At 36.5% G+C, this 18539-nt stretch overlaps 1 protein-coding gene across 2 annotated transcripts in view; it reads right to left on the bottom strand.

Annotated features, from left to right (window-relative positions):
- Nucleotides 1-18235, bottom strand: part of LNPK (lunapark, ER junction formation factor) — a 78201-nt gene extending 59966 nt beyond the window's left edge. Inside the window, exons 1-4 of one of the 2 annotated variants that reach the window (XM_035007700.1) lie at nucleotides 18090-18235; nucleotides 12136-12232; nucleotides 10159-10200; nucleotides 8722-8909 (exon numbers count right to left, since the gene is read on the bottom strand). In XM_035007700.1, the coding sequence (XP_034863591.1) occupies nucleotides 8722-8909; nucleotides 10159-10200; nucleotides 12136-12232; nucleotides 18090-18220 (458 nt within the window). In that variant the 5' untranslated portion in view covers nucleotides 18221-18235. The remainder of the gene's footprint in view (nucleotides 1-8721; nucleotides 8910-10158; nucleotides 10201-12135; nucleotides 12233-18089) is intronic. The other variant, XM_035007698.1, reaches the window with a different exon arrangement.
- Between the last annotated feature and the right edge of the window lie 304 nt (nucleotides 18236-18539).

The following is an 18539-nucleotide window of genomic DNA, read 5'->3' as shown; positions in this document are numbered from 1 at the left end:
GTACAAATATACAAAATAAGAAATAAGAAACAATATAAGAAACAATACAAAATAAGAAACAATAAGGAAGCAATAATCATAGATACAAAAAAATTTTTTTAACTTTTTTTTTTTTTTAAGTAGGCTCCACACCCAGCACCCAGCACAGAGACCAATGCGGGGCTTGAACCCATGACCCTGAGATCAAGACCTGAGCTGAGATCAAGAATCCGAAGCCTAACCAACTGAGCCACCCAGGTGCCCCATACAAAAAATTTTTTAAATCAGTAAGAGACAGTGATGACTACTACTATTAAAACACTCTACAGAAATATATTTTAAAACTGTAGAATGAGTGGGAGCCTGGATAGTGCAGTCAGTTGACCATCCAACTCTCGGTTTCTGCTCCAGTCGTGATCTTAGACTCATGATCTCAGGATTGTGGGATGAGCCCCACATCAGGCTTCAGGCTCACTGTGGAGTCTGCTTCAGATTCTCCCTCTGTCCCTCCTGCTCTCTCTCTCTCTCTTGCAAAAAATAAATAAATCTTTAAAACTGTAGAATGAGTAATTACATATATATAATTAACAAAACTAACCTTGGAAGAGGCAGAGAACCAAAAAGATTAACTACTACTGAATTTAAAAAGTTAAGAGCTACCCTCCATAAAAAGCCCCAAACTCAGAATACTACCAGACTTATAAAGCACAGATGCCAGTTCTATTTAAACTATCCTAGAGCATTAAAAAATAAAAACTTTTAATGTTTATAAAAAATGATTACAATTATGAAAGTAGAAATTTTCCTGGAATTCAGGATTTCAATCTTTGAATTCAATATTTAATATAATCTATCATATTAAGGGATATAAGATGAAAAAATCAAATGGCTATCTCCATAGATAATGAAATAGCATTTAACAAAATTCAACAATCTTTCTTGATTTAAAAGAAAACTAAATGTGGATAGAAAATTCCTTAACATGATAAAATGTTTCAATCCGAAAGTCAAAATAATGTCCAATGGGGAAACATTAGAAGCATTCCCAAGGAACAAGTCCAGAATATTCACTATTTTCTCTATTACTTAACATTGTCCTGAAGGTATTAGCCAACATAATTAGCCAAAAGAAAAAAAATCAGACAAAAAATATGAAAGGTGGTAAAATTATTGCTGTTCACAAATGTCTGAATACTCATAAACTTTTTTTTTTTTTAGATTTTTTATTTATTTATTTGAGAGAGCAATAGTGAAAGAGGAGCAGAGGGAGAGGGAGAAGCAGACTCCCTGCTGAGGAGGGAGCCAACACGAGACTTGATCCCAAGGACCCCGAGATCATAACCTGAGCCGAAGGCAGACACTTAACCAACTGAGCCACCCAGGTGCCCCAATACTTGTAAACTCAAAAAAAATCAACTGAAAAACTTATTAGAAACAAGATGGGGGCACCTGGGTGACTCAGTTGGGTGGGTGTCTGCCTTCGGCTCAGGTCATGATCCCAGGGTCCTGGGATCCAGCCCCACGTTGGGCTCCCTGCTCAGTGGAGAGCCTGCTTCTCCCTCTCCCTGTGCAGCTCACCCTGCTTGTGTTCTCTCTCTGTGTCAAATAAATAAATAAAATCGTGAAAAAAAATACAAAACAAAAAAAAACAAGATGATTCTTGTAGCTGAACACAGAATTAGTATGGAAAATTAGTAAGTTCAAATATACAATCAATTCTAAAATATACTAAAAACTCTCCCTTATTTCATCAAATCATCCCAGTTGTTCTTTTCTGAATGAAACTGATACTATTTGAAAAATTAGTACAGTATGAATTTCTGTTATATATAATCTAGTGACTTGCACTATAAAATTATAAAGGTATACTAACAGGGAATACTTGGAACCTCAATATAACAGAATAACACTTTAATTATGGTAAATATTTTAAATCCTTAATATTTAGTGCTTAACTGTACTAAAATTAAAAATGCTAAATGTTAAAATATAGCAGAATACCTAAAACTCAATCAATATAATCAAACCTTCCTCACTTTTACTAAAAGTAACATTCCATAAACCTCCAACCAAAACATGAAGGTTTTTCACCAACTTTCATTTATGAAGCACTTTCTGCCAAATTTAGGTGCTGTCTTTCCAACAACCACATAAACCCCATCCAATTTATTGTTTTTAGATGAGATTTAGCAATATATAAAGCTAAAAATGAAAAGATATACAGGTGTCAATATATAACTATGCTGACTATTCTGTCAGTTTATTTAACTATCAAAAGCTTTAGCAAGAATTACCTTCACGTTCTGACAAACTAATAACAGTGATTTATTTTGGTATAAGGAATAAGGCAGGAATCAAGCTTTTTTTCTTTAATTGAACTGACTTTAATTTTTTTATATATATATATATAACTCAACACCATTTTCCCCCAATGATTTGAAATGTCATTTTATCATATATAAAAACCATAAAGATCATACTATATCATATGCAAAAATTCTTTTGGGATTTATTTCTGGATTCTTGTGTCTCTTTCTTTGGTCTGTGGCAAACTTAATTAATTCATACACTATTTATTTATACACTGTGCCAAACTTTTAATTATTTTATACACTATTTATATACACTATAGCAAACTTTTACACTTGATCTTAGCCAAAAGGCCGAGAAGCAATCACTATAGCAAACTTAATTAATGAAGTTTTATAATGTATATGATGCCTGGCAGACCTCTGCTTCTCATTCCTCTCCTTTTTTAGAATTTTCAGGACTATTCTTATGTATTTATTTTTCCATTAAAAAGTATGGAGGGGCACCTGGGTGGCTTACTCAGTTGAGTGTCCCTCTTGATTTCAGCTCAGGTCAGGACCTCAGGGTCCTGAGATCGAGCCCCTTGTTGGGCTCCATGCTCAGCGGGGATTCTGCTTGAGATTCTCTCTCTCTCCCTCTGCCCCTCCCCCTTCTCTCTCAAATAAATAAGTAAATCCTTTTTTTAAAGGTATGGAATAAGTGTGCCAAGATTTTTGAAGTACTGTTGATATTTTTATTGTGACCACACATTTTTAGATCAATTTAGGGAGAACTGATCTCATAACAATACTAAATCTTCCCATCCAAGAATAGGATCTGTCTCTTAATTATGTCTCAGTACATTATTCTTTAAGTACAGAATTCTATCAAGTGAATAACTATCAATATTCAAATATCTATCAACCATCAATATTCAAGTATCTATCAACATTGCAAAACAGATGCTTGCAAAATGATTTCTTACCTACCAAAACCTCTTAGTAAATACTCTTTGAGTACATACCAAGAGATGTTCACAGATACCTTCTCCTTTAAGAGCCAACTACAGCTGATGAAAGGTACTTTGTATTCTTATTAGAGTGCCATGGAAGAAATGTTTAACTTTCCTCAAAAGGCTACAAATTATGCTTGTCAACTCTTCTAGATGGATTGAGGAAATATTTTTACCAGTTAGTTTGAGGGGGAGCAGGAAGGAGGCAATAAAAGCTGTGTAAGAGCAAAGCCCTATCCTCAAATGGCTTTCAATTTAAGTGGGGGAAAAAACAAACAAAACAAACAAAAAACAACATAAAAAAAACAGGGATAAGACAACCTTCCTCAGTTTCTTTGCTTAACTTTTCCCCTCCCTAACCGCATTTTAAGAGGAATTAAAAAAACAAAAAACAAAAAAAAACAGAAGGAAAATATTGTTAAATCCTCTGGGAAGGTCAATGTTTTATGCCAATAAGCCTCTGTAATGATCTTATAGAGAATGAAATTTCTAGGAAGTTATAATCTGAAAGAATAAAGTATCCAGGAGTAAAAGTCTAGGATTGCTTATAGAGTTAGTTAAGGGTAGAGACAAAGCTTAATGGTTGTTCACTCTTAGAAAACGAACCAATTCCCACAGTAATGCATACTTGGCAGCATAATCAAGAAATATAAAATTTAAACTGTAATCCAAACCTTCCCTCACCATGGACCATAGCCTTAATGACTCCTATGAAATAAGTTCAGCATTTAGGTTATAATTTGTTTCAGTAATAGTTGAAAAGATCAGATATAAATTATTGAATCTGAAAGGCAAAAAAATAATAGGGTGGAATCATACCAAGTTCCTCCATATGAAGGAAAGAAGATATAATAAAAATCACAGCATCTTATATAGAATATTGATATTCTATCACAAAAGATAATTTTAAGATAGTTATGATTATGTAATATATGCTCAGTCCTGAATCCATGACTTCTCTGTCCAGTAAAAGCATTTGGGAAACCTGGAATGCAGAAATAACAGTCACTTTTTGCAGTTATCAGGTAGATTTCTAAGCTATATAATCAGTATAGACAGTGATAAGTAAAACACTACATTTTATTGCTCTTTCTGCTTCCATTTCTTTAAGTAAACCCTGGTCTACACCTCAAAATTTCTGTTTCCAAAGGAAAAAAGTCCAGGAATAAGCTAAGGCAATAGCTCACACAAAAGAAAATGTCCTGTGGTAAGTCTTCTTTCTACATACCACAACATCTACTTTCACGTTGTTGTATTTTATTTTTGATTGTCATCAATCAGGAGGACAATTCTATTCTTTGTTTGATAACTGGCCTATGCTTCCAAAAGTGAAGAGCTCAGTGAAATAGAAGCTGCGGCAGCTGAGAACCAGGTCACAAATGTGAATGAGACAAAGTGAGAAATGGCTCTGAAGCTTAACAAACCAAGAAATACTAGATGCAGGTGATGCAGAACAGGCAGAAGGACACAGTAAGGATAATAGAGCCTCATACTCAAAACAGTAGAAAGATCAAACTGAAGAAATAACAGATATTTTTAAAGAAATTACATTTTTCTACTTTTAAGAACAATTAGTAATATCATTTATTGCCCAAAAAAAGTCTTCTGCAGCATAATAGCAGACCCAGTAAATCAGTTTGTGAAGAGCCATTACAATTAGCACAGTAAAGTTCCCTGTCAGACATTCTTTTGCAACTAGATAAAAATTTTTCATAATCAAAAAATCAATTTTGATATGGAAATGGAGGTCAAATGAGTTTTTTCTAAGTTTTTTAAAGATGCTTCCAACACATTTATTCCCTTTCTAAATTTTTTTTCTCCCCTCTTCTTATAAAAAACTAGAAATGAACAAGGGAAAGGGTCTCAGCATTATAAAATCTACTGCCACACCTGGGATAAGAAGCATTCTAAAAAATTCCAAAAGAGAAAAAAAATAAAGAAAATGGCAGCGGTTTTATTTGGTAATATGCATGCACTCAATTTTTGGCTCTTTTATCTATATACAAAGCTATAATTTTGTGATCTCCAGGAGTTCCAATTTGAAAATATGCCCTGCACTAAAGACTAAACAAACACAATTTTTTACTACATCAGTCCCAAAGAAAGAGATCCTACACCTGCCAAATGTCAAACTAAAAAACCTAAATATCACCCAATTCCTTCTTTTCCCTTACCTTCCACTTCCTCCTGCCAAGTTGTCTCAGTTGTAGTTCTGAAATACTGCCAAGTCATCTATTCATCTCCACTGCCACTGAGATGTCAAATCCATCTTTACCTTAAAACCCCTATAACAGCATCCTAGCTGATCTCCCTGTTTCTACCCTTGTCCTCCTCAATCTCCACAGGCCGTACACATGATCCTCTTGACTTAAGTCTCATCATGCCATTCTTCCATTAAAACCTTTACAAGCTTCCCATTTCACCCAAAATGAAATATAAACTCCTAGGCCATGACCCTCCCATGATCCAGATACTATCTGATTCTGCAAGCACACGCCCTATCACTTTTTCTCTCCATCACACATTCCTTATACTGATCTTTTTGACCCTAAAATAAGTCATGCTCTCTCCTACCTCACAGCCTTTGTATTTTCTGTTCTCTCTTCCTGTAAAGACCTTCCCTCAACTCTTGGATTTTTGTTTTTGTTTTTAGGATCTGAAGAATACACTGATGTAAAAAATTCAAGCAATACCAAAAAACATATGGAAAGAAACAACTACTAAAAATTCCGCCGCCCAAGGAGAATTTCCATTAATATTTTGAGGATAATCCTTTCCTACATCTTTCTATGGATACATATGCTATCATACACTGTATCTATATAAATTATCTTCCACAAATTCCAACTCTTCCCAAGCTGGTTCTTTCTCGTACATTAGTTCTCAATTCAAATACCACCTTCTCAAAAGAGGACTGTTCCTCTCTATCACCCTGTTTATTTTCTCCACTGCACTTCTTTGTTTACTCGTCTCTCACTTTTTACCTGTCCAATCCCAATAGAACGTAAGCTCCAGGAAGGCACAGATCTTGTCACTACTTTCTCAATCACTAGGGTCTAGCCCAATACCTAACACACTGCAGGTGCCCAGTATTTACTGAATGAACAGATGATGACTCTGTTTAACATTTATAAGATGCCAAATTCTAAATTAATATCTCCCACTCAAATTTATCTCCTGAGCTTCATACTCATACTTAACCATCCCACTTGGCAGCTCTCTCCAAATAGAACACAGGTAGTTTAGTCTCAGTGAGCAAACCTGCTCTTCCTCATGGGATTCCCTGTTTAGATGGTATTTCCTATTTAGATGAATGACACTACCATCAAACAAATTTCCCAAGCCATACACTTAAATTTTATCCTTGAGGCAATTATTCCCTGTCACCTCACACCCACCCAATCACCAAGAGCCTCTCCATACTACCTCAATTCTACCTCTTCAATACTCATTCAAGTCTCATTCAATACTCTTCAATACTCATTCAAGTCTCATTCAGCCCATCTGCTTCTCTTCCACTCTGCTGCCTCCACTTAGTTGCAAATCACTGTCAATCATTTTTCCCCTAGACAACCATAACCTAACTTGCTGCTTTAGATTCATTCTTATTCCCCTCTAACTTATTCTCCATAGTGTAGCCTCAATAGTATTTTCAAAATAACAATATGATCACATCATATTCCTTCTTAAAAATCTTCAATGGCTTCCCATTACTCTTAGATTAAGTCCTAAAATCCTTACTATGGATTATAAGGCCCACAAGAAATACCCCTTGCCTAACTATTCAGACTTTCCCTATAAACCAGACTTTGGCCTTCTTTCTTTCTTTTTTTTTTTTTTTTTATTTATTTATTTGAGACAGAGAGAATGAGAGAGAGAGAGAGAGAGAGAGCACATGAGAGGGGGGAGGGTCAGAGGGAGAAGCGGGCTCCCTGCCGAGCAGGTAGCCCAATGCGGGACTCGATCCAGGAACTCCAGGATCATGACCTGAGCCGAAGGCAGTCACTCAACCAACTGAGCCACCCAGGCGCCCCTGGCCTTCTTTCAATTCTTTAAATCTACCATTCTCTATTTCCCTCAGGGCCTTCATATATGCCATTTCTTCTGCCTAAAAGATTATCCACCATGTCACACCACCCTTGCAACACATAATAATCATCCTCTGAGTCTCAAACTCAAAGGTCACTTCCTCAGGGTGGCGGTGGTAGGCAGAATTCTAAAGCTATCTCTCTTCCTCCCCAAGATTTCCATCCTCCGTTATACAATCAAACAGTAATCCAGGTATTGCTGTGAAGGGACTTCGCAAATATAATTGAAGGGACTTCGCAAATATAATTAAGTATTACTCAGCTGATTCTAAGCAAGGGAGATTATCCTGGATTATCCTGGTGGGTCTAATATAATCAGTTAAACCCTGAAACACAGAGCTTTCCCTGGGCTGAGGGCAGAACTGGAAGTGAGAGAGATGCGGCACTAGTCAGCAAACAACCTGACTAAACCTGGAAGATTCTCCCCCCGCCCCCTGCAGAGACTGCAGATAAGATCCCTGTCCAACTGATTGATTACCTTGATTTAGGCCTGCAAGACTTTAAGCAGAGACCCCAAGTCAAGCCACCTGGACTTCTGATTTACACAAACTGTGATACAACAGACGGGTGTTGCTCTAAACTGCTAAATTTGTGGCAACAATAGAAAATGAATACAAAGACTCATCCCTGACCCCACCTCCACCACAGATAGTGTTAGAGCCTCTGGTAAATGTTCCCATAGCATTTGACACTTCTCTTTCATGATATTCATCATACTTATTACTTAATTTAATGTATGTAGTCTAAGATCTACATTCAGAGATTTTGTATTTTTGTATACAGTATACCATTATATTCCAACATCTACAAAACTGGTACCTACAAATATTTGTAGAGTGAATGAACCAATTTTTATTCAATTGTCTCTCAAAATTCTCAATTATGGCACACCTTCAGTAAAGTGCTATATTATAAAATATTTCTATAGTAAGAGTCAATTGCTTTATAGCAGTGACGGGAAAAGAGATGGGATGAATGGAATATATTCAGAATCATTGGGGCAGTTACTTTTTATTTGTTTTACAACCCCTCCCTCACTTACAACTACCCACAATCTGAAATGCCCACTCCTTGCCCTATATCCCTAGGGGGGCATGACCATCTATTAGAGAATTACAAAAGATTCTCATATAGAGCCATTATTACTGATGTCACTGAGTCATATTCCTCAGGTATGTTGAATTATAAATTAAAGCTTAATACAGTTGGCTTACTTTTTTAAATACTTTGCAAAAGAAAAAAAAAAGCAAATTTACTCAATCTGAAACATTGCTATTTCACAATAAAAAGAGACTGAATATATTTTAACTGGTCAAAAAGAAGAAAGGTCAACTAAAAGAACAATTTACTTACATCAATGGAAAAGCAAAAAATGGAAGTGTCATGGCAAGTCTTGCTGTGAATTCATCAGGAAGATACCACAAGTATACAATTAAACATGTAAACAGATAGAGAATCGAAGAGTAGAGAATTAATCTTCCAACCCATAATTTTTGTAATCTCTGATTTTTTTCCCTAAATTCTTCCAATGCTTGAATTTCCTGTTAAGAGAAAATTGTTCTATATTATTGAATTGAATCTCAAATTTCATAAAGAAATCAAAATATTAACAAAAAAATTTTTAGATGATAGATTATAGATTATATAGGAAGAACTCTTAAGTCTGAAATATAATACCTTAATATTTTTTAAAAAGAACATAATATGAAAAAGAAAATTAGAAATGAAGTTAAAAACATATGAAAATGCCTATCCTGACAAGTCACTTTTTTTTTTTTTAAAGATTTTATTTATTTATTTGACAGAGGGAGACACAGCGAGAGAAGGAACACAAGCAGGGGGAGTGGGAGAGGGAGAAGCAGGCTTCCTGCTTAGCAGGGAGCCCGATGTGGGGCTCAATCCCAGGATCCCAGGATCATGACCTGAGCCGAAGGCAGATACTTAACGACTGAGCCACTAAGGCACCCCTGACAAGTCACCCTTTTAAATGAAAAATTAAGGGATGCCTGGGTGGCTCAGTAGGTTAAGCATCTGCCTTCGTCTCAGGTCATGATCCCAGGGTCCTGGGATAGAACCCCATGTCAGGCTCCTTGCTCAGCAGGGAGCCTGCTTCTCCCTCTGCCTGCCATTCCCCCTGCTTGTGCTCGCTCTCTCACTTTCTCTCTCTCTCTCTGACAAGTAAATAAAATCTTTAAAAATAAATAAAAAATTAAGATACTATTTTTGACATACCAAATTAGCAAAGATCAAGCATGAAATTGACATCAATAAATATTTATTAAACTAAATAAATAATAATTCTCTCTGTATAAGGTCTAAAAATTTTTGGCTAAAAATTAATTAATTAATTTTAAAAATCTGGCTACAAAAAGAAAGAATTAATAAAAATTGAAACAGTGACCCATACTAGATTCTTTCCATCTATTCATCACTCTCAATATTCCTAAGCAATAACCGTTTTTGATAATGAAGTTTATGAACTTTTCGGATTGATAAAAACTGTTGCAGACTATCTTATAATCTACTTTACCCTATCTGGTAACATTGCTTTACACCATGCTATATACATCTAATTTCAACCTAACAGGTTCTAGTGACACAGACTTCTTAAGTCACTGAGAGACTTCTGATTTTTTTTGAGATAAAATAACATCAAAGTTCTCAGGCTTACTTTATATCATCTGTAAATTCCCAAACCAGGTCCAGTCTCCAAAACAATATACATATACTGAAATAATACTTATGCAATACCTAAGATGAATTAAAACACCCCAGAGCCAAAAAACATACCTTATCTATATTTTCCAGAACTTCTACAGTTGAAGGTTTTGTCTGTTATAGAAACAGATATGAGACATTAAAACTTGTTACTCCTAACTTAGAAACACTTTGACTTATAAAACCATAGAACATTTTAATTCAAAAATAAGTTTTTTCAAATGGTGTCAAGCAATATGTATTCCTATTTATTAATGATATTTAGATTTAAATAAAATTATAATTATAAACAGAACTACATAAGGTTACAAAAATAAGCATTTTCCTACTTGACTTTTTAGTCCTAGAAGTACTTTCAACTCCAACAGCTCAATTTCTACCATTCTTCTTTTTAATTTCTACCGTTCCTAATCCCAATAGAACATGCTTTTATAGAGAAAGAAGTTTTCCTCCAAGAAAAATTTTCTTAGATATTATTATTCAAAAGAAATCATATATTTAAAAGCTCAAGACTAAAGATGGTCTGATTTACTATTGCTAAAAGTTCACTGAGGACTCTGAAAGTCAAAATCAATAGGCTACCTTCATTTTGAATTCCTAAAGTATTTTTCTGAAGATCAGATTTTATTTTATTTTATTTTTAAAGATTTTATTTATTTATTTGAGAGAGAGAGAATGAGAGAAAGAGAACACCTGAGAGGGGATAGCATCAGAGGACGAAGCAGACTCCCTGCCGAGCAGGAGCCCGATGCGGGACTCGATCCAGGGACTCCATCCAGGGACTCCAGGATCATGACCTGAGCCGAAGGCAGTTGCTTAACCAACTGAGCCACCCAGGCGCCCTGAAGATCAGATTTTAAAAAGACATCTAAGAATACTTCATTATAGCAGAGTTTGTTAAAAATATTTTTTAGGGCACCTGGGTGGCTCAGTTGGTTGAGCGACTGCCTTCGGCTCAGGTCATGACCCTGGAGTCCCTGGATCGAGTCCCGCATCAGGCTCCCTGCTCGGCAGGGAGTCTGCTTCTCCCTCTCCCTCCTCTCACGTGCTCTCTCTCATTCTCTCTCTCAAATAAATAAAATCTTTAAAAAATATGTATTTTTTAGACACCCAGAATAAAAACCAGCCAAAATGTCTCATACAACACTTGAGAAACCACTTACCAATTATATACTCAATAATATAGGAGGGCAATGGATATCAATTCATTGTAGTTCCCACAAGAGTTGTTAACATTAGGTTGAACCATATGAAATTGCTTTTTATGTAAGTCAAAATGGTTGAATATTGGCAATTTCATATGGTTCAACCTAACAAAGACAAAGGAAAAGTAGATAAATTTGATCCTCAAGCAGAACTGTAATAAAGTTTTAAAGGGAGCAGAGAGTCAATAGAATACCAACCCAAAACAAAGCATTTCCAGTAACAGTGCAACTAGTCTACCGAGTATTGCTAGACTCATTATGGTAAAAAGGAGTTAAAAATAAGCAAAGTAGTTTGTCTGAGTTTGTTCTCTCATATTAGAAAAGAACATTAATATATTTTTGATTTTATAGCACTAAATTGGAGATACTTCCTCTAAAGCCTTAACCAATAAAATCAAACTGCATTTCAAATTTTGTTTAACCTCTAATTCCTAAAAGTGTATTTAGTATGACTTCAGCAAATACATAATAAACAAAAAGATATAGCCCATAAAAACATATTATGTAGCATACAACTATAATTTCAAATAGTTCAACAAGATTGAAATGTAGGAGATAGAAGAAGAAAACAAGGAAAGATAACCATTTGCACATGAATGCATAAATAAAAATAATTCATAAGTCAAAGTAAAATAATTATGTTAAACAGAGTCATTAAGATACCTATATAGCAAGTACAACTATTAAAGTCCAAATATACAACTAATTCATAAGAGAAGGAAAAAAATTAAAGAGAATTAGGTATAATATCAAGCTCTACTCAAGTCTATACCACAAAGAAGACTTTTACAATTAGGTTTATATGACACTTTATATTAGACTAAGAACTGGCTGTAAAGAAAACTAACTTACCCTCCATCGAGAAAATAATCCACCCATCTTTTATGTGTAGAAACTGGGCACAATGATAAATATCATCAATTGTCCAAAGGAATTCACAGCTAGAAATAAAGCAAGTATTTAAAGTTAAACACACACTATACCCACTATAAAATTTAGATGTTGCAATACTGCCCAAAAATACTATAAAATATTAATTTCTTTGAACTCCACTTATGTGGAAGTTTAGTTCAGATAGTCTTGGGATAGAATCTACCCTTCAAGAAATCCCTTTTTCCACACCAGGACATATTTATAAGTGAAAATAAAGCTGAAAAGGCTTTTAAATGGAAAAGCATTTTAGCAGCGTATATTCATACCACTTTGCAACTTGCTGTTCTTTAAAGTGGGTCCCCTAGTGTTGTAAGAAAAGTTTTACTATACTACTTTCATTCTACATGCTTAGATACATTTCTATCATTCAGCTGTCTCCCAACTAAACTAGTTTTTTGGAATTAGGGGTGTTTTACAATGTTTAAAATAATATCATTTTACAAGTAATAACAGAAAGCCAATGGATTTTGAATAAGAAAATAACGGTTACAAGACTATTAGTAAGCTTGAGCAAATCATTTAATGCTTCTGAGCTTTAATTTCCTTTTCTGTAAATTAGACTTAATATACCAGCACTTTTCACAGGACAGCCTTCATTATTACCATTTTACAGATAAGAAAATTAAGTGAAAAGACATTCAGTGATTTGCCCAATAGCTCAGAAGAAACAGGATTCAAAGCTACTATCTTCAGGGACTCCTGGGTGGCTCAGTGGGTTGAGCATCCCACTCTTCATTTCGGCTCAGGTCATGATCTCGGGGTTTTGAGATGGAACTCCGAGTTGGGCTCTGCGCTGGTTGTGGAGCCTGCTTGGAATTCTCACTCTTCCTCTCCCTCTGCCTCTCTAATTAAAAAAAAAAAAAAAACACACACACACACACAAAGCTACCCTATCTTCAGACTTCTGCTCTGTTCACTACTGTTCCAATACCCAAATAAACATTTCTCTTTGAAACTGTATCTAAGTCCCTCAAGCCAGCAGACCTTCATGTCAGCTAGCTGTGTATCTATCTTCTTTTAGTCGTTTTTCTATGACTCTCAAATGTATTACAATATTACCATGTGGAAGAAAATGTATCAGCCATCTTAGATTCTAAATCAATTTACCAGTCCATAATTATGTAAGTTTTTATTCTTTTAACAAGAAATAGTATAGGTATACTTTCAAATTTACATATTTTTATCAGGTATAGTTACATACTGTCAGTGTATAAAACTACTTCATTCCACACACAAAAAAGTTAGGCCATAATTCTCACATTTTTTTAAAACCATTAATGTAATAAAAAATGACACCAGTACCAAGTAAACACATTCACTCTGCAACACTATTTATAGATTGGATTAGCATAAGGCATACCGATCTTGGACTTTCTTGATTAGAGAAATAACAAAGATTCTAAGTATAAAATACTTTCACTTACAAACTGATTTCTAGGACCAGAAATATCTATAAACTGTCCTAAAAAATTCTGGTGTTTATAAATGAATGTTATAAGTCACATTTAAGTTTCAACCTAAGTACTATTAATCCTTCAATATTAACTCAGTATTCAAATTTCTAAAATGCAGTTGTAGGAAGTCCAGGAACTTTAATGAATAGAAGTATAAATTTCTCAGTTAAAACATTAAATAGATCTTAAAACCTCCTTAAGATGCTAAAAATACTCACCAAGAAAGGTGACTGGTTGTGGGCGGGGATTTATATAAACCATTTAACTTGGTACTTTCCAAGTATATAGTAATTCCCTACTATTTGGAAACTAATTGTATGGTATCTAGCACAGTGTTTTGTACACAACTGACCTACACATTTTGGTTTGTAACAGTTATATGCCTCCGAGTTAAGTTTGTAGCCATCAGAAATCAGAATTCTTAATATTTAAAGGTAATAACAGGGGTGCCTGGCTGGCTCAGTCGATAGAGCATGGGACTCTTGATCTTGGGGTCACGGGTTCAAGCCCCACGTTGGGGGTAGAGTTCACTAAAAAAATAAATAAATAATTTTTTAAAATAACATTTAAAAAAAAGTAATGACAACAATAAAGATACCAGTTAAATATTTGATAAACACTTTATCTCTAGTTGGCCCTAAAACAAATGCTTTACATGAATTTTATTATTTAGATATTACTATCATCCCATTTTATTCTGTCGGAAACTGAGGCTAGGGAAGTGAAGTAATTTGCTCCCAAAAATATTAAGTAGCATAGCCAGACACAGCATTTTAGTTGTGACTTTTTATGAAGCAAATAGTTATTCCCAATAACACAAAATCAAAAATAAAATCTGCTTTATATAAATTAGATTGGAATATTTATATATTAAATATATGAAAGCACCACTGACATTCTCGAATAGCTGGTAAACAGAGCTACTGAAGTGGAAAGTAAGTTATAAACACAAGAGACAGTGTTGGTACAGTGTATCATGTGGCCCAATTCCTTCATTTGATTAAATCTGAATGCTTAAATCTGCATGGAAGAGTAGCTAAATGATTTGCCAAATCATTTTGGCAGCTAGCACCAGCAAGAGGCAGAACTGGTACTGAAAGTCTGCAAGTACTGCCTTTACTTGTTTACTGCACATCATTTTTTAAGTGTAATATGCAATGTATGCATAATATTGCAATTAATACCAACCTTGACATCAATTATTGGCTTGGAGAATTGTTTTGATGCTAATGAATCAAAAACTATGGCTTAGCCTTTAAGATCCCTGAAGCAGAGTATTATGCTTTAAAATCTGTCCTCTAAAACAACATTAGGGTAAATAGTCATTAAATGCCTATCCATGCTTTCAGGATCATAAAGAACAAGTTAACCCTCATTGTTCCAGCAATTTTCCTAAAATTCCGAATTCCAGTATTTGTTAAAGAAGCTAATTTGCTATAATACTCATGTAATGGTAGTACCTTCCAACAGATATGAAAGCATAACAAAATTAAATAAATCAACTCTTTCTATATAGCTTTAATTTCATACCTCTTCTATTTTCAAACACTTTTTCCCTCCTTGCCACACAAACATCTTAACTCCAATTCCTGTGGCCCATTACTTACTATGAAACCTTGGGAAAATAAGTTTCTTAACCTCTCAGTTACTCAATATCTTCATCAGGAAAAGGATAGTTAAGGACCCTCTTAAGTGTCGAAAGGCTTAAGTGACATAATGCATTCGAAAGTATTTATAGCAGTGCCCGACACATAACTAATTTCTCAATACAAACTGTTTTTACTGCTGTGGTCATTGTCGTTTCCTAGTCCATCTCTTCCAACACATGCAAAATATATGGGAAGCAAATAACTAGCATTTCTTTCTGATGCATAAATCAATGTTTGTCCATGAGTGAACAGATTGCTCAATCTCAAGTGGCTTATCCCCAAGAACTCTTCCATGACTGTGTAGTCTCTTTCCACTCTGATCACAATGGCACCTGACATGACCTTAAGAGCTGGATGCATCTAATGTGTTTTTCAATAAACAACAATGCCCACCATATTATTTCAATGTTTCCTATTAACTGATATTCACTCAGGTTTGGGTGTCAGAATTTGAAATCTTGGGCCATGTCGTTCTTAAATTTTCAGCTCACTTCAAGTTCGTATTAAAATAATGGAGGGGCACCTGGATGGCACAGTCGGTTGAGCGTCCGACTCTTGGTTTGGCTGGGGTCGTGATCTCAGGGTCATGAGATTGAGCCCTGTGTGGGGCTCGGGGCTCAGTGCTCAGCGCGAGTCTGCTTAAGATTCTCTCTCCCTCTGCTCCTCACCCCGCCCCCTGCTGTCTCTCTAAAATAAATAAATCTTCAAGAAAAGTAAAATAATGGAGTAAAAAAGGTCTGGATCAAAATATGGCTCAGCTGCATACTAACAATGTGGTCTTGGGTAAATTAAACTCTCTAACCTCAGTTTCCACATCTACGTAGTGGTGAAAATACCTACACTTCACAGAACTGTTGTAAGAATTAAATGAAATTATATATCACTTGGCACAGTGTCCAACAAGTAGTGAGTGCAGAATAAATTATAGCCATTATTATCACTACAATCAGGAAGCACATGTAGTACAGACAATACTCCTCACACAGACACCTTTCTAACTTCTTATAAAGTACTTATTTTCATAATTTTAAAATTGGAAAAATAAATTACAGTTTGTATTTTAACTGAAATTGTATTGCCCTCATTTGCTCTAGTATTAAAAAATAAAACAAAATACTCTGCAGACTCTTCCATTAAAATAATCTTGCAGGCCTTTAACAGCCAAGAAAGTTACCTTTTATGTTTATCAAGTTCCAAACCTAAGTGCAAACTATTCAGTCACCATCAACAGGGCCTCTCTATTGTACTATTCAATTTAAGATTAAAAGTGATTTGTTCTAGAACTCTTTCAAACATCCTAACTGAAGAGGAAATCCTGAAATATCCCAAACCACCACATTTATTGCTCAAAAATAAAATTACTGAAAAGAAGTACACCTCTAAAAGCACTTATATTATATGCTGATTAATTCTGGTCTTCATGATAAATTGATGTCCATTCTGAACTAAACACTACCAAGAAATGACTATTTAAGTAGAAAGATCTCTATATTAAATCATACCTGGTTGATAGCCATATAGCTTCTTAGATTCTCTGTCAAGTTAATAATATATAAACACTGTAAATTTATTAACAGTGGTGGGTTGTTCTTAATAGGTGACAGAGAAACTTAGAATTCTAATTTTAAATGCACCACTCATGTTTTTAAAAACATGTTCAAAATCAACTTCCTCCTAAAATGGAACTATGGGGGCTGCTGAGAACAAGAGATTATCATTCCCTGCCATTCCCTGCCAGTCTGAACACATGCCTGAAGCCAAGCTTACTCACATGCACACACACTGCTGTTGAACAGAGTCAGTTATGGTAATGATGACACCCAGGCCAAAGAGACAGGAGAAAACAATTGACATAAACCAGACGCCAACTGGGAAAAGCAGAACATGGAAAACTCAGTGAGTCACCGGTTTTATTACTATGAGGGCACCATCAGCAAAACTGAGTTCACTAATACCAACTCTCTCAATCCCCATACACAATATTAAAGAATTAAACTATTCTTAAAAGATTTTATTTTTAAGTAATCTCTACACCCAATGCGGCCCGAACTCACAACCCCCAGATCAAGAGTCCCACGCTCCACCAACCGAGCCAGCCATCAGTTAAAACTATTGAGGTAGTTTAGATTTGCTCTTCTCCTAAGGACTTGCCTATGACTCCTACGCAACCACGCCCTTCCCTCCACCCCTTGCACCGCCCACCTTCCCTCAAATAAGAACAACGGTTGCAGACAGGCTTCTCTGAGCAGCACGTAATCCACGCCCACATGCCTGGGCCGAGCAGCATGACACTGACAGTTTTCGGTCTCTCCCGATCTGTCCAATTCGTGGCGCCTCCGCAAACTCAGACAAAAAGAGATGGACAAAACACTCGAAGCGACAGCTTAGCGTTGAACCTTCTGACCCTTCGTCTCGACATAGGTGGGCCAAAGAGCCGATGCTCAACTCAACCCAGTCACCCCCCGGACTCTCCGAGAACAAGGCTGGGAAAACACCTCTCCTTTACTGGGGGCGGTGGGGAGGGGTGTTGCCAAAAGGGTTCTCTGTTACTCCAGAGTCACCCCTGGCACTTTGCTGGGAAATCAAGGGGAGCCGGAGGCGACGTTGGTTAGCGCTCTCAGGCCACTCGGAGTGGGGCGGGGGCGCCGGGGAGAGACAAGCAGGGAAACCGGGAGCGTAATTCCCAGAGAAAAGCGCAGCGCGCTTCCCCTCTGCCGAGCCCCCCCCCCCCCCCGCAACTGCCCTCATTTTGAGTGTTTTACCTGCAAGAAGCGGGCAGAGCCCGGCGCTTGCGTCCACCTCTGCCAGCTTCGGCGGCCACCGCGCAAGCGGTCTCCGGAGCAAGCAGCAGCCGCCACTGACAGAGGGATGGGCCCGGCCAACTCCTTCCCATCAAACCCCGCGCTCCCGCCGCCAGCCAATCGGCGCCACGGCCGGCGCGCGCCGCTCCGCAGTCACGTGACTGTGACCGGGGCTGGCAGTTGGGGCGGGCCTGTCGGGCGGTTGGCTGGAGGACGCCTGGCCATCTGGCTTCCGCGGCTAAGTGGGGTGCTCCTCGTCGCGTCTCAGGGGTGTACTGCCATTTATTAGGAGTCTTACCACTACTGTTACTTCTTTTCCTCTGCCTCCTCTTTTTGTTTTCAAGCCTCTAATGCCAACTCTTACTGGAGAAAGAAAACCCCGAAATTGATCCTGGTGGCCCTAGACCGCCG

The sequence above is a fragment of the Mirounga leonina genome, unplaced genomic scaffold (genome assembly GCF_011800145.1).
Source record: "Mirounga leonina isolate KUSES-001 unplaced genomic scaffold, KU_Mleo_1.0 Mir_151, whole genome shotgun sequence".
Classification (NCBI taxonomy): domain Eukaryota; kingdom Metazoa; phylum Chordata; class Mammalia; order Carnivora; family Phocidae; genus Mirounga; species Mirounga leonina.
The sequence above is the reverse complement of the archived record's forward strand: the minus strand, read 5'-3'. Positions and strand labels throughout refer to the sequence as shown.